The 17,139-nt window shown below is 36.3% G+C and overlaps 1 protein-coding gene across 1 annotated transcript; it reads left to right on the top strand.

The window, feature by feature from the left end:
* Positions 1-287: 287 nt before the first annotated feature.
* Positions 288-8,248, top strand: LOC135080097 (protein artichoke-like). Its single transcript, XM_063974777.1, has 2 exons — positions 288-389; positions 5,045-8,248. The coding sequence occupies exons 1-2, from the start codon at positions 386-388 to the stop codon at positions 7,816-7,818; spliced, it is 2,778 nt and encodes a 925-aa protein (XP_063830847.1). The 5' UTR covers positions 288-385; the 3' UTR covers positions 7,819-8,248.
* Positions 8,249-17,139: the final 8,891 nt, after the last annotated feature.

Raw genomic sequence — 17,139 nt, 5'->3', positions numbered from 1 at the left:
AAAATTACTTATTCCAGCTATTTACTCAAAATAAGCCTTAAGCTTTAAAACGTAAGATGGGCACCATAGGTGAATAAAATTTTCTTTGTTCTTTTTTTTTCGAAAAATGCCACGATTAAAAATAATTAAGATAAATTACTATTGTTACATTGTTCTGTAGAGCTTATTAAATTTTTTTGAATACAAAATCACCCTGTATATTTATTATTTTTTCCTCCACTCCTTATCACGTTCGTTATTACTCCCGTTTTGTTGGTGGGACCGTTATCAAAAACCCTAAATCCTGGTATAAATAGGCTGCTGAAACTTTTCCTTGTCAGTCTCCTAACTACCGTGGCCGAACAATCCTAAATTTAAAAAAGTGTTTGAACGTAAAGAGTACAAAATGGGTGAGTGTTATTTTGTTTCATAATAATTATTATGTCTTTACTTATGAAATAAGCGCAGGACTGTTCATTGTGGAAAACCTTGGGGGAGGCTTTTGTCCAGTAGTGGACGTCATTTGACTGAAACGAACGAACAAACGATACATTAATTATGCTTATTTTCCATATTTTTCCCAAGAATATAATCTTCAACAGCTTGTCCTAAGTTGCGTCAGCTTCAGTTACAAAAATATTTATTTAATGTACGATGTAATGTACTTACTATTAAAAGTATTATCACATTGGCACAAGTCAAGTAGTAGGTAGTATGTATATTTTATATGTTATAGAATTTATGAGTATACTTAATACCTACACAGGATGCAAGTTCATTTTATTTATCATAGCTTTCCGCCCGCGGCTTCGCCCGCGTGGAATTTTTCGGTTTTTAGGGTTCCGTAGTCCTGACAAGGAACCCTTATAGTTTCGATATGTCTGTCTGTCTGTCTGTCCGAGGTTTTGTTTGGAAACTATTGGCATTAGAGAGCTGTAATTTTGTGGAGGGATGTATATTAATCACGCCGATAAAACGGTAGAATAAAATTTTGTAAAAAAAATTTTTTTAGTCTACCCTACATGTGGGGATGCATTTTTTTTCTTCTTCTACCCTATCGTGTGGGGTATCGTTGGATAGGTCTTTTAAAATGGCTTAGGGGTTTCTAAGACCATTTTTCGATTTAGGGATCCATTTGCAAAATGTTAAAGTTTAATGTGTCAATTTTTGTTCAAATAGGCCCCCCTCTAAAAACAACTGTTGGCTTGAAAAATCATAAAAAAAATCGTAATAATAGTGCTTTCTATGAACTTTCAAGGAAAACTATAGCGGTTAAGATAAATCAGTTACTTTAAGAGTAATAGCCGTTTTACTCATGTATTAGAAAATTTTATACCTAATAAACAATCCTTAGAAGAAAATATTAAAAGTGACTTTAGATTAGAGATGAAACGGATATCCGGTAACTATCCGGTAGGCCGGATATCCGGCCTAAATTTACTATCCGGCCGGATACCGGATAGTAACTCACTATCCGGCCGGATACCGGATATTAAAAAACTACGAAAATTTCTTATTAATAAAATGAAATATATTAATCTTAGAGGTAAACATCAATAAAATGCTTATAATAATGACGGTTTTTATTTAAAGTCCAAAAAGTTACAAAAAGCCATGTTAAGGCCTTTACAAAAACTAATTTCTTTAATTCTTGGCTATTCACTATAAAGACGAATACATAAATTAGTAAATATCTGTTAAGTCGAAATATTGCCAAATAAAATAGGCGATCTTTTTTTCACTGATGGTTTGATGTCATGATGCAGTTCAGTCAGATTAAGCAGCAAGTAAACTAATTTAATTTTCGCTATTCAATCACACACTCACGATGGCAACCGAAATCGCCCGAATCGATCTGCCCCCTAGACAAGTGACAAAATCTGACATTCTATTCGGACTGATGCGATTTTCGAAAAGTGTGACTAGTCTAGTTTGTCTACTAATAGACCTACTGATCGCGTTTGAAGCACCTGTGCGGCGCTAAACTTGTCACGACATGCAACGAGACAATGGGCCAACTATCCGGCCGCCGGATATCCGGCTATCCGGCCTAGCAGCTGGCCGGATATCCGGTATCCGGTATCCGGCCAAACAACTATCCGTTTCATCTCTACTTTAGATGAAGTAATTGCTTGCTTACCAAACACTGCGCGTGGCACGTCACGCACTTGGCCGGTTTTTTATATTACCTATGACACTCAGCAATAATATGGTTTTCTATTGGTGAAAGAATTGTTAATATCGGTACAGAGATCCCGAGAGAGATTACCTCTTACAATTTAACAAATATACAAACACACAAACTTTACCTCTTTATAATATTAGTATAGACTAGCTTTTGCCCGCGACTTCATCCGCGTAAAAGTAGAAAACGTTCTCATAGGATTTTGAAATGGTTTTACCGATGTACAGGACCTAAAAGCATAAAAGTGAATTAGTTCGATAGCTAAAAGAATAGGCAATAATTGACATCAAAAAGTTTATCAAAAACTCCCATTGAAATCTTTATGAAACATTAGAAACATAAAAATTATGACCATATTATTATTAAATTTTTCAATGGTACAAAAAAACTAGACCGTTAACAACATACCTTTTTTTTCACTTTTAGATGCACTAAGTCATTTAAGCTTTAAGTCAACTAGCCTAGGCGTAGTTAAGTAGTAAGGCCACCTATTTATCGGGATGAATTCGCGTTTTATAGAGTCATGTTCAATTAATCACAACACCTAGATTAGTTGATTTAAAGCTAAGGTTTTAATATCAGTTTTTAGGTAATGACTTAGAAATGGAAAAAAAGGTAAATTCACGGTCTACTTTTTTTGTAACATTGAAAGTTTTAAAAAGGAGCATCATTTTTTACTTATTTTTTTATGTTTCAAGTGTTTTTAAGAGATTTATATGGAAGCTTTTGGTAGACTTTTTGATGTCAACTTATTGTTTACTTAAAACAGTAAGGGTGGGTTGCACCACCTATCTTTAACGGTAACTATGACGATAACCGGTGCTTTTTGTATGGAATTTGACAGATTTTTGACGGTTGTCAAAGTTAAAGTAAGATGGTGCAACCTAGCCTAAGACACGGGTCTTAACGCGACGTTTATGAATGAGTTACATTATGTACTCACGCCTTGACGTTTCGGCTGCGATGCTGCAGCCGTGGTCTCAAGCACACTGGCTAATATTAATAATGTAACTCATTAATAAACGTCGCGTTAAGATCCGTGTCTTACTACTTTAATTGAAATGGAATGGAATTAATGAATCCACCCGGACTTAGAAACAAAAAAAATTAAATAGCTGTAATTTTTGAAAACTAGGGACATAATGTTTTATTCCAGTGGATTTGTCAATAAAATTGATCATATTACTGCGCCCTAATGGGTCGGACACTGGTGACCGGACACACTGTATAGTAACCCCACAGTCAGGTCAGGCGGCCACTGCACTGTGGCATAATAACGCAGGTTTCACTATGATACATTTCAAGTTTTTTCTCTAAAATTTTTTTGTAAAATTTAATGTATTTTTTTTTGTTTATATAGGCCAGTAGAATTAAACACAAAAATTGATTAAATCGGAAATAATTCCTACAAAAGATTTTTTTGCTTTAATGGCTTCATTGGTTGCCCATTAAGACTCTCCTAAGTTTTCGACTTCGACGGAGTTGTGCTTAAGTGGTGGGGGCCCCCGAAAGGGGCGTTTTTTCGGTTTTCCGGTTATACCGCGTAAAGGACTTACCCTATCGAAAAGTGGTCTTCATGACGGTTAAAGGGCACTTAATCCTGCATTGAATAAGACCAAATTTAACAAAACATTCAGTTTTGGACAAACCGTTCTCGCGCTAAAGTTCGGCAAAGTAGAAAATATACGTATAATTAATGACCCTCTCCACGTCCAATGGCTTGTTACTCACATGTTTCCAAGCCTTGTAAAGGGTCGCCTTAACCAGTGTAACTCTAACAAGGCTCACGAGTTTGATTCGCTTATCCTTGTTCGTCCCAGCCGTTCCTTAACTGCGGTTGCTGCACCTCTTCCTGGCACTCTCCTGAACGACTCTGTGTTACCTAATGTGGCTGCCCCTCTTCCTTGTACCCTCCTGTACGATTTCATCGCTTAGCCATAATATGGCCTGGTCCAAGGTTCGACGCCACAAAATCAACTTCGTACGAGTGAAAATAGTTTAAATACTATTTCCCGTGCTTGCAACATTTTTCTTTACTGCTTCGCCTCTATTAGTCGTAGAGTGATTGTATATATCCTATAGCCTTCCTCAATGTATGAGCTATTCAACACAAAAATAATGATTTCAATCAAACTAGTAATTCTTAAGATTAGCGCGTTCAAACAAACAAACAAAAAACTCTTCAGCGTTTTAATCTGAACTTGTTGTTGTTGATTTTTGGCGTCGAACCTTAGACCAGGCATACGGCTAGGCAACGTAGTCATGCAGGAGGATACAAGGAAGAGGGGCAGCCACAGTATGTAACACAGAGTCGTTCAGGTGAGTGCCAGGAAGAGGTGCAGCAACCGCAGTTAAGGAACGGCTGGGACGAACAAGGATAGGCGCATCAAGCTCGTAAGCCTTGATAGGGTTACACTAGTTGAGGTGGCCCTTTTCAAGACTTGGAAGCCTGTGGGTAACAAACCATTGGACGCGGAGAGGGTCATTAATTATACGTATATTTTCTACTTTGCCGAACTTTAGCGCGAGAACAGTTTGTCCAAAACATATGAATTTGGTCTTATTCAATGCCCTTCAACCGTCATGAAGACCACTTTTTGATAGGGTAAGTCCTTTATGCGGTATAACCGGAAAACTGAAAAAATGCCCCTTTCGGGGGCCCCCACCACTTAAGCACAACTCCGTCGAAGTCGAAAACTTAGGAGAATCTTAATGGGCAACCAATGTAGCCATTAAAACAATAAAATCTTTTGTAGGAATTATTTCCGATTTAAAAGCTAATTCTACTGGACTAATAATTTTATGTTTGTAAAGCATGTAAAAACGAGGCAATAAAGTATCATCTTATCTTATCTTAAAATATTTTTTTGTTTGTTTCAGAGTTGAGATTGGGACTGCTTTTATTCACATTCGTGCATAAAGTAATATCAAGTGAAGATACATCATGTGAAGCTGTTGTCACTAAAAATTCAGAACCAGGATGTTTATTGAAAGTAACATGTAAACACCATTTGAAAAATATAAATTCACTAATAGAAAAAGATAAAAAAGATGAAAAAGATGAAAAATGTTCTGGCAGTTCAGGAACAGTTCCGATAATTAACATTCGTTTAGAATTTTATGATGTGCCTTTCAACGATGTAAACAATCTAAAAGAACTTAATTCTCTCAGTGATGAAATATGTAAAGACGTAAAGTATTTGACCATCAATGGCGGAGAAATGACAGAGGTACCGGAAGTAGTTTATAATAAAATGAATAATCTTGAGAGCATTCATTTAGAAAATAATAATTTAGTATCATTAAATATACACAAATTACAAAAAGAGAACTTGAAAATTTTAAGTGTATCTGGGAATAAAATTGACAAATTAGTCGAAGAAGCTAGTAAAAACAAATGTAATCTTGAAATAATTGATCTTAGTAAAAATCGAATTACTGACATTCCAAGTCATTATTTTGCTACCTGCGAAAAATTAAAAAAATTGTATTTATCTTCTAATGCTCTAAAAAAGCTAAAAATTGAACAATTCCATGGACTTCAACTACTAGAAATGTTAGATTTAGCGTATAATAAATTTACAGATGTTGACCATAGTTTAAAAATATTTCGAGATATTAAAGAGTTATATTTGGATGGCAATAATTTCCAATCTATATCTAAAGATTTTTTTCAATCAATGCCGAAATTAACAATACTAGGTTTGTCCTCCAACAGATTGACCAATTTAAATGGCAGTTTAGAGCCACTTGAAGAACTGACTAAATTAGATTTAAGCAAAAATAATTTAACAGCTATTGATGATAAAATATTTTCCAAAAATGGAAAATTGGAGAAGTTAGATTTGTCTGATAACAATATCCTGGACATACAGCCTGGAAGTTTTAAAGGTAAGCGTATTACTGAATTTAATTTTGCAAACAATAAGTTGCAAGGTACCCTCAAACGAGAAACTCTTGATGGCATCGACCCTATTAAACTCGATTTGAGCTTCGGGGGAATTACGGAAATAGAAGCCGAATGTTTTGGTTCCATGACAAAATTAAAAGAGTTGCTATTGAATCACAATCAGATTCAGAAAATTAATGAATTAGCTTTTAAAGGTGTAACAAGTTTAGAAAAATTAGATTTGAGTGAAAATAAACTTAATATACTAAATTTTCGAAGTGACTTAGCAAAATTAAAAGAACTGAACATAGCACATAATGAAATAGGAAATGTAAAGCCAGAAGTATTTGAAAACTTGCGTGATCTATTAAAATTATATTTATCACATAATAATATCAAGGAAATATTACCTAATACGTTTCAAAAACTAGATAAGTTGGAAGAACTCGATATTAGTAACAATCCTCTCGAAGATATAGATGGAAATACCTTTAAAGGTTTATCTCAACTTCAAAAACTTTTAATTTCAAACACATATATGAAATCTCTTGTAAGAGATGTATTTTCCGAAATGACAAAACTTCAATATTTAGATGCGTCTTCAAATAAGATCCAAAGTATTGAAAAAGACACTTTTGAAAATAACAAGGAAATAAAAGAGCTCTATTTAAGGGGAAATATGATAAAAAATATTGATGAAATATTAAATGGTTTAGTTAATTTAAGCAAATTGGATTTGAGCAAAAATGAAATAAATTCATTTACAAACGAAACATTTTCTTCACTTCATAAATTAGAGTTTATTGATTTATCTGATAATCAAAATTTAGGTTTAAAAAACCCTTTTGATAATTTGATTACATTAACAACAGTGAATTTGAAAAATATTAAAGAAGTCACTTTTGAAAATATTATAAATTCAAACATCAAAAATCTTGACTTGACATCGTGCAATATAATAGACCTCAACGCTGTTCACATTGACAAATTAAAGGAATTAGAATCATTAAAACTTTGTAATAACAAAATACCATCAATAAAACTGGACTTATTTGAGCAAAATGATAAGCTTAAACTACTAGATTTGAGTCAAAATCAACTATCAGAAATAAACCGCTCTAAGAATTTCGATTCATTACATCATTTGGAAACCCTGAACCTTTCATCAAATAATTTAAAAAAATTTACACCTTTATATTTGCAAAGTAGTAAAACAGTCAAAAACCTTTTATTAGATAATAACAACATTGATTATCTAGACTTTGAAGGGTTTTCGCTTGCAGGAGTCGAAAAACTTAGCATTAGTGGCAATCCGATTCTCTGTAAAGACATAGAGGAAGCAAGAGCTAAAAATTGGTATGACGATTTTAATTTGACAGCAATTAAAAATAGCCTCAACGGTTGTCGTAATCCAACTCCTCCCCCGACAGAACCAGGTAAAAGCCCTGTACCTGTACCCCACCCCACTGTAGAAGACCCTACAGAATGGGCAAACATGAAGCAACGTATAAAAAATACAGATGAGAAATTAACTCAGCACATTAATGATTTTGATACTAATGTTAATAAGAAAATAGCAAACGATCAGAAGGAAATATTAAATACAGTCAATCGTATTGAAAAACAATTTAAGCAACCTACAAATACTGCAAAAAGTGACAATTCTATGAAAACCTTGATGTACGTATCGGCAATTGGTGTAGTATTTTCAATAGTATTTATGTTGGTGAAATGTATTCTGAAAATGAGGTCAAAAAATAAATAGTGTTGAATATAATACCTAAATACCCTTGTACACTTTCATTCGTTTAATTACAATTATTTTTAATGGATTTTATAATGTAGGTTATTCGCCAGTTAGTTTTAAGCAGTGTTTGTACGTGAGGCAATATATTAATAAATCGTGTACCTAGTGCACATACGTGTGAATTTTTTATTGATTTGTGTGGTGTAAAAACATTGATGTATTTACTATTTATCTGTCTACGAGTATTTATACTGTACCTACATCGGCTTTTCGTCACTGATTACATAATAATATCAGACTGATTTTAAATTCTGTTTTATCACACTTATTATTCGTTTTATAATGTACTTAGTGCCAGTAATAAAATGTAACTACTTAAAATAACTAAAAAGTTTAAATAATATGTGTCCTAAATAGAATTTAATGCAATAAACTATTTAAGCCTGTAGTCTCGAACTTTTATTTTCTTCCAAATTCCTTTGAGATCCGTGTAATTAAAATATTTAGTTTCAGTTATTCCGTCTTACTCCATCAGCTGTGGGTTTAAAACGTTTACTATTGTAGGTATAAACCTAGTTCATAATGCTTATTCTGGTATTAATTATGACTCCGATAAGAACCATAATACTATGAATTACAATGTCGCCATTTTAGGCCTACAAATCAACATTTTCATTGTAATGAATTGGGGTAACCCGGTTGAGATGGGAATACAAATTAAATGGGTGAATATCAACAAACTCGTTTTTTGCCTAATTCCGGTGGCGAATTTTAATTTCCACTTTCCAAAACTTTTTTGTGGCAGAAATAATAGTAAATAACTTGTATTATTCAATGATATGGTAGAGATCAAAATATTATTAATACTTCTCGAGATATGTCAATTTGAAATTATCAAGAGCCACCGAAATTGTATTTGAGCCACCGGAATTAAGAACCAATCCACCGAAATTTATTTATACAGCGGACTTCGGAATGTTACGGATGATTGTCTCAAATTACATATTTATTTGTAATCAATTAAGTATTATTATCCAGTAAAGATATTTCTAATTAAAAACAATATTCAGGCCTGTGTTGTGACCCTAAAAAAGCATCAAGAAAAAAGAAAAAAGAAGGGTGGGCTGCAGCATCTTTTCGGGTATTATACTACCATACTGGAACTATCAACCAGCCTGCTAAGCATGGTGATAACGGCAAAATCCCTCCATAGAGAACAAATCCAAAACATTCTGGCTCTAGCCGCCAACAGCCTCGTTATTCTAGAGTCATCACAAAGACATCATACATGACCCTCAAACCCAGAAACCAACTCTAGTCCCGGGAGGGCGACCAACTGTCCCAGGTTGGTGTTAGGTTTATCTTCCATAAGTAAAAATATTGGTCCAGGCTAGCCAAGTTTTCATGATGGTATCATACCTATCCTATACTCAGAATTACGCAACTAATTATTCGCTAAGACCATGCGAACTGGAGATTAAGTATGAAGATATTTCTAGATCTATACCAGCTACTGAACTAACACATTACATATTTGTGACAGGGTAATTTAACGGAAAACTATGCAAACCTAGCGACAATGAGCTAGATGAAAGTAGTACAATTAAGAAACGGAGGACTAAATCCAGCCAGCCTCATAGAGAGAGAAGGCCTAGCAAAAGATGCCAGAACTGTAAAAGCGTACTGAGCTGCACCCTAATAGTACTGCAAAAATCAAAATGTAGTAATCATTTTTAGACGAACAGGCAATTTAGTCACATTTGCATTCTCCGATCACCACACAGCTTATGACCGCAGTCTATGAAGGAACGCTATCTGCGGTTGCGATCCTCATTAGTGAGGGACCGAGGAAGAAGAAGAAGTCATCACCGAAATAGAAGAATGCCGAATAAAAGATGCTCAAAAGCTGTCGACTGATGAAGCCTAAGCCACGACCAGTGCCAATCCAGCTCCAAAGCCCCACGAATTTTCATCTCGAGTGGCAGAATAGATTGCAACCTACGAGACTAGGGAAATTTTAGCTGTTTCAGGACTATTCTCATCTGTTTTTAAGATTCTGCTTAGTATCGATGTATAAATAGCTATCCAAGTCCTCACGCTGATACAAAGTGTATTATAGAGACAATTTTTTGTAATAAATCGAAAGTATGTATTTGCGAGGACCAAATTGAATATACCAACATGAATAACGAGGATAGCAGAACCATTTTGGTAAATGCCTAAGCTGCTAGGAGAGATTAAGAAGCACTACTAGTAATTAGACTGAAGATCGAGATTATGCCGACACTTTAGCGAAGATATCCTAGACTTTAGCTTGAGTGAGATTAGAATGCCATATTAGAAACAACAAGGTATGTACCAGGAGATAATGAAATCACAACTGAGCTTATGAAATCAGATGGAATGCTAGTACTAAAGTTCTCTTAAATACCACCATGTTTATTGGTCGATAAACCAAAAAATAAGACATGGTGGTGGTGCTAGAGACTGGAATGGAATGGACGTTGGCGATGGTCCAGAGTCAGGTGAGGCAGCTTTTTCCTGAAACATGACACTCTCGCTATCCAACATCCAGTCTCCCAGACAACCTCATTTTCGAAAAGACGTTCGTAATACTACGTACATATTTAATGCTGCCTCAAATTATGCAGTAGACTGAGGACTATAATCAGTCATTATTATTGGCCTTTTTGTACCTTCTTCGATTCGGTCAAGACCTGGGCTGTGCTACAGTCTCTTTAATGGCGTCAAATTGACTGTCGATACATGCAACTTCTGAAGTATTTGTATGAAAACTTCATCATATCAGCCCTCCCCCAAGATCAGAACTCGAAACTTATCTGATTGCTGCGAGGGTTCAGAGTTGGAGACACCATAATCTCTTAAAGTCTTCACTACCTCCCACTTAGAGGTTTTCAAGCTTCTGAGCTAGACCGAGCTCAGTATCAAGATACGGCGAGTACATCACACAACTTCGATTCACTGACGATATTGTAGTTATGACTGAGACCTTAGTAGACCTAGGTACAATGCTCCAGAGCCAATAAGACCAATTCCGGCAATAGATTCGCCACCGGAGCCACCGAAATTGCGCCACCGGAATTGAAAAACTGTTACAAAATTCAAATTACGATACGATACGATACGATAGTGCCGACCCAGCCAGGACGAGGCCTGTCCCGGTCAAACCGGTATACCAGGGGGCACGATTTTAAGGAAAGACAACGCTCTGGGATGGGAGAGGACGGCCGACTAGCCGCAACCGGTCGACCACAACCAAGTAGATATGCATCCTGAGCCTGGTCTAGGAAAGTAGGTAAAGACGGGTTAACGTTGATAGGACTGAGCGTTGATGCGATGAGATGGGCGGTCTGGCCTTTGATGAGATGGCTTTGGTTGTTCTTGGTTCATATACTGCTGCTAGACTAGCCTCGTTGTTCTCTTGATGTCTGCGGTACTACGTTTTTATCGTCTCTGTATCTTCCAGATTAATTATTTCTTCTACTTCTTTTCTTAGTGTCGTTGGAAGGACTAAACGCGTAGTGCGATGAGATGGGCGGTCTAGCCTTTGGTGTGGGAGGTGGCTTGTTTATTATTTGTTCTCGTACTACTGCTGGACTAGCTTCATTGTTCTCCCGATTGTATCGTCTTATTTTCTGCCTATAATATTCCTCCAGGTAAAATATTTCTTGTATTTCTTTTCTTTAGCTTAATCTGGCTTTTAGTGAGACGGCTTAGTTATTCTTAGTTCTTGTACTGCTACAAGACTAGCTTCATTGTTCTTCCGATTTTATGCTTCTTTTCTTGATATCGGTGATCGGACTGAGCGTTGATGCAATGCGATGGGCGGTCTGGCTTTTGGTAAGGCGGCTTGGTTTTTCTTGGTTCTACTGCTACAAGACTTGCTTCATTGTTTTTCTAATTGTATGCTACTTTTCTTCATATCGTTGGTAGGACTAAGCGTTTCTGTGATGAGACGGGCGGTCTGGCCTTTGGTAAGATGTCTTGGTACTTGTACTGCTGCTAGGCTATCTTCATTTTTCTCCTGAGGTCTGTGTTAGGTAGGTACCTACTGATTTTTTGACGTCTTCTTTATTTACATGTTCCGGGTCAGATATTTCTTATGCTTAATTTATTTGTGTCATAATTGAGTTCACTCTTTTCTATTTCTTGGATAGTAGATGTTTAAATTTTAGTTCCATTTATCCACAACCTTTAAAAAACTTGACTCTTTTGGGTTTTTTTTTAATAATTACTACGGCGGTTTTACGGTTTTTGTCGTCTTCTTTGTTGTCTGTTTTCCCTGAGTCGAATATTTCTTATTATCGTTTTTTGTCTTGGGCTAAATAAATCTTCTCTCTTCGATTATTTGATTTGTTTGCACTTTTGACTATTCCGTCGATATATGCGGTTCTGGGTTTTTGTCGTCTTTTTAGCTGTCTTTTGACATAATTTTTCCATAATCTAGTGTTTCTTGTGCAGCTTTTCTTATTTATTTTTATGGTGGGTTAATTTAGTCTTCTCTCTTTCATTTCTTGGATTGTGCTTGATGCGGTAAGCGGACGGCGGGTCACTAAAAACGGCATTTTTAGGAGCGCGTTCATATTTTCCTAACATTAAACGGTTCGCCTTGGTGTAATCTAATATGACTCCTTTTTAGTTCAATGATCTTTATGCAGGGTGATTGTTACATTGGGTTTCTTCCATCGTTTCCATTAGGTTTTTATTTCTTCACTGTTTCGTGGATTTTTTTCGGTGGATATTTTTAATTTCTTTTAGTACTTAAATTATTTTTCGATGTCTTCAAGATATCCATGATATTGTCCTCTCGAGGCAAAAGACAATGCTAACTGCCTCGTTGGATTAGGTTTTTATGCTCTTGGTGAAAGTATGTACTATTCTCTTTGAAAAAAATCTAATTAGATTCAAATTTTCTGGTTGAAATCCGTTTTCCGACAAGGTTGCAGCAGAGCTTGTTGAGCTGTGTGTACACTGTAGGTTAAATTGCTTGCGATCTGAAGTTTCTTATTGGAATACGTAGTTTCTGCAATCGATTTGAATATTTTGTGGTTCCTATAGGATTTCGTTATTAATTGGTCAATGGCATGGTTTTGGTTCCAGTTTTTGAGTTTTCTTGCTATTAAATGAGTTTTTTAGGCGGAGTATCTCTCTTCTGTTTATGATGAAGACCCTTTGCAAAATTCCTAGACTTCTCAGTGCATATAAGTCTCTTAAAACTGTAGTATGTTCGATTACTCTTTCAATTTTCCGATTCCGGTAAGCTGATGTTCTATCTGATAGTATTTATCTACGCATGTGTAAATATGGCAGTAAATCCTGATTCTTTAAGGCTCAAGATTTCTTAGATGATTTTCCAGGTACCTGGTCTGCTCTTTGATTGGTGATTCACTTGTTTCATCCACTAGGTATATTTCTCTCCTTAATGTACAAGATCTTGTCTGGCAGCTTTTTGATCAAGTCTGGGATACATAGGTTCATTGATTTGATAAGTTCTTTCTCCAAGTCGATATTTTCCATCGCCAGGTAGTTTTAAAGTGTATGCCTTCATTTTTTAGCTGTAAAAAGTGGCTTATAACTAGAGGGTTAGTGAATTATGACTACGGTGTTAATTGTATTTTGTATTGTCAAAGCGTCAAGTCTTTTGTTTTTGACCTGCTTTCAACAAAATGTTAGTCGGGCCACCTCTTTTTTTGTATGAGTTGTACTTTTGAATGGTTTACGACATGCAGATGTGACTATTAGTTTTTTTGCAAAGCAAAGGATCTCTGTTGTTTCAAATTTTTTTTTGTGTATTTCGTGGCAAAATGTGTTTAAAGTGTCCATCTACTAATGGTAGTGCAATAGTGAAGTTAAATTTTTATTGCTTTTGGAAACTTTTTATGGCGACCAGTATGTTGACCTTTCTTGGTACGAGCTTTGAAATTTTGTGCAATAGATGTCTTTTATAGAATGTGTTTGGTGAAAGTTTTGTAGGGATCTTTCTTTGTTATCAATTATTATTTATACTTACTATAATGACATGCAAGAAGTAGAATACATATACACATGTAGAGTACATGTAGAATCTGTCTGTATCAAAATTATTAACAAAAAAGTAAAGTTTATGGACCAAAAGTTAGAGCTATTCATTTGACAAACTGCGATCTATGTTACATATTTTTAAATGAAAATACTAGATCATAATTATGCGTTTGCTTTGGTGCTTTTGGCAAGATAATTGACACCAAATATTTAGAAAGAAAGATAAGGAAAGATCTCACCGGGTTTCGTCGGATTAGTTTTCTAGGCTTTTAGCTTAGGCGCTGTGCTGGTCACTGTGTATTCGAAGCTTTTTTCTCACCTACAGTTTTTCTCACTCAAAAATACCACAAATTTTTACACAGCTGACTATTACATTACACTGTTAGAACATTTGGGTTTCACCGTCGCGTCGGCGTCAAACGCCATTTATAGGGCTTAAGTGCCTTTTAGGATCGGACCGTCTGGAGCGCACGTGTTGCGCACGTCCACTCCCGAAGGCTGCCCAAAACGAACTCAACTGTTACAAAATTCAAATTATAAAGAAAACTATAATTCTGATCAATAATTTCTGTATGCAGATACAACAAAACACCAAACTTTAATCATGTTAAAGAATCGTTTAGCATCTAAGTAAGTAGCTTTCACTCATACACTTGCCAGCGAAATTGAAAAAATTTGTATTCCTGTGCCGCTGATACAAATATTTACGGGTCTGCTGGAAAAACAATACCACAAGTCGCAAGTCTTTATAGCCCGATCAGGAGGACACAGTTGAGTGATGCAGGGAAGAAGAACTCTACGTGTCTCAATGCTTCTTTGGAGAAGTAAGAGAGTGTCGAAATTGAGCCACTGTAATTGCTTTTTTTCGTGGGACAGTTTTGAAAGGCTATTTAAAACACTTAAAATATTAAATATCACATTTCTTTCATATCATTTGGAAGTCTTATTTAATGTATTTTATGGCTATACTATTTTTAAATTACTAGAATCCCCGAGAAAGAAGGAATAACACAATTTATGAGTAGAAATAGAGTTAGGACGCGCCACCGCTATTAGATTTTGGGTCTTTGAAAATTTTTTTAGTACATAAAATAACTACCTATTGTCCTGAAGACTTTGCTATCGTGTAAAACGCTGTATAAACTAAATACAGAAAAAAAATCATCGCTCTAGTTACATTTCTCCCATCGATTCTCAGCTCCGCCGCGTAAAAAACATGTTTGGGATATTCACCCAAATATAGGTTTTTAAATAAAAAAAGAACACTTTTTAAAGACCTATATTAAATGAATACAAACATCCTTTATTCTTAAAATAAGTGCGAAGTTCAAACAATTTTGTACTTAATTGGAAATAAACAGAGATGAGATTTACTCTGACACTTACGGCACAAAAAGCACTTCGCTTGCAAAAATTAAATAAGACACCTAATATTTACAATTACCTACGGGCTATTTTGAAGCACTTTACTTCCTTTCGCCCCCCGGAAGGGAGGCGGACAGTTTGGGCATCGGTGATAGCGGTGACAGAAGAAAATAATATCACAATTTCATACTAATATTTTTCCAGTCGTCTAGAATTCACTAGATGGACCGAAGATCTGGTGAAAGTCATGAAGGTCACGGGAGGTGCCTAGTTGCAGACGGCGCAGCACCGGTCTTTATGGAAGGGGGCCTTTGTCCAAAAGTGGACGTCATTCGGCTGAAACGAACGTCTAAAATTCTTACATGTTGCTAAAATTTAATTAAGCCGTGTAGAAGCCAAAGGAGTATAATTGTACCACTCCCGCTCTTCCCATGGATGCTCCATGGGAAGAGTGGGAGCGGTACTATTTTACGAGGATACGTAAGAGGCGATAGGGAGAAATACGTAAACATTAGGCCTCCCTAGCACATCTTCCGGCCCGTGGTCGCTACTCGAGAGCTTTTCTGCACCAACTTCCGTCAGGCCTGGCTCACTCCGCGCGGTACATCCGATAATTACCTACAGCGAAGCGCCCCGCCGGCGGGTATTATATCAGTCGAGTGTCACGCGCGCGCTCGTCAGGACGCTGGCGCGTGGCGTGCGTTGTAGTAGTATGATTATAATTCTATGATCGAAGTATTATTTAAAAATGGACATAAAGAGAAAGAAATATTGTGCGGCGTTCGGGTGTTTAAATTCGAAAAGTAATCTACCGGATTTATCTTTTTTTTTCGCTTACCAAAGATGCTGAAAGGTATGTTGGCCATGTAGGTAATCAATAATTCTTAGGATAGTATAGAAACCTAACCTACTATGAAGGTTTTCCATAATGAATGCATACTTACCTACATACGTACCTCATTACAAATAAGTAGATTAATTATTTTTTCACTAGACAGCAACCCTAACAGCGTAAGAAGAGTTCAGAGGCACGCGATAGAAAGAGACAAAACTTGTAGGTGAATAAAATTGTAGGTACGTAGTGCTGTGCGAGCTGAATTCCACTGTATCGCGTCGTAGCAAGACTCGCATTTATTTAAATCGTCTTGCGGAGTAATCCTTCTGTACCTGTACTATTACCAGGCCTGGCTCACTCCGCGCGGTACATCCGATAATTACCTACAGCGAAGCGCCCCGCCGGCGGGTATTATATCAGTCGAGTGCCACGCACGCGCCCGTCAGGCCGCTGGCGTGCGTTGTAGTATGATTATAATTCTATGATCGAGGTATTATTTAAAAATGGACATAAAGAAAAAGAAATATTGTGCGGCGTTCGGGTGTTTAAATTCGAAAAGAAATCTACCGGATTTATCTTTTTTTTTCGCTTCCCAAAGATGCTGAAAGGTATGTTGGCCATGTAGGTAATCAATAATTCTTAGGATAGTATAGGAACCTAACCTACCATGACTACTGCTCAGAATGCGTTCGTTCGTTTCAGCCAAACGACGTCCACTGCTGGACAAAGGCCTCTCCCAAGGTTTTCCATAATGATTGTGTACTTACCTACATACGTACCTCATTACAAATAAGTAGATTAATATTTTTTCACTAGACAGCAACCCTAACAGCGTAAGAAGAGTTCAGAGGCACGCGATAGAAAGAGACAAAACTTGTAGGTGAATAAAATTGTAGGTACGTAGTGCTGTGCGAGCTGAATTCCACTGTATCGCGTCGTAGCAAGACTCGCATTTATTTAAATCGTCTTGCGGAGTAATCCTTCTGTACCTGTACTATTACTTATTCTGTGCTATTACTTATTCTGTGCTTCCGTTCAGACGTTCTCCGTGAAAAATGATCTTATCGCCACCGTATGTAAACGCCGCGGCCAATCAT

Source organism: Ostrinia nubilalis, chromosome 17 (genome assembly GCF_963855985.1).
Source record: "Ostrinia nubilalis chromosome 17, ilOstNubi1.1, whole genome shotgun sequence".
Lineage (NCBI taxonomy): Eukaryota > Metazoa > Arthropoda > Insecta > Lepidoptera > Crambidae > Ostrinia > Ostrinia nubilalis.
Note: the sequence above shows the minus strand (reverse complement) of the source record. Positions and strands in the feature narration are given on the sequence as shown.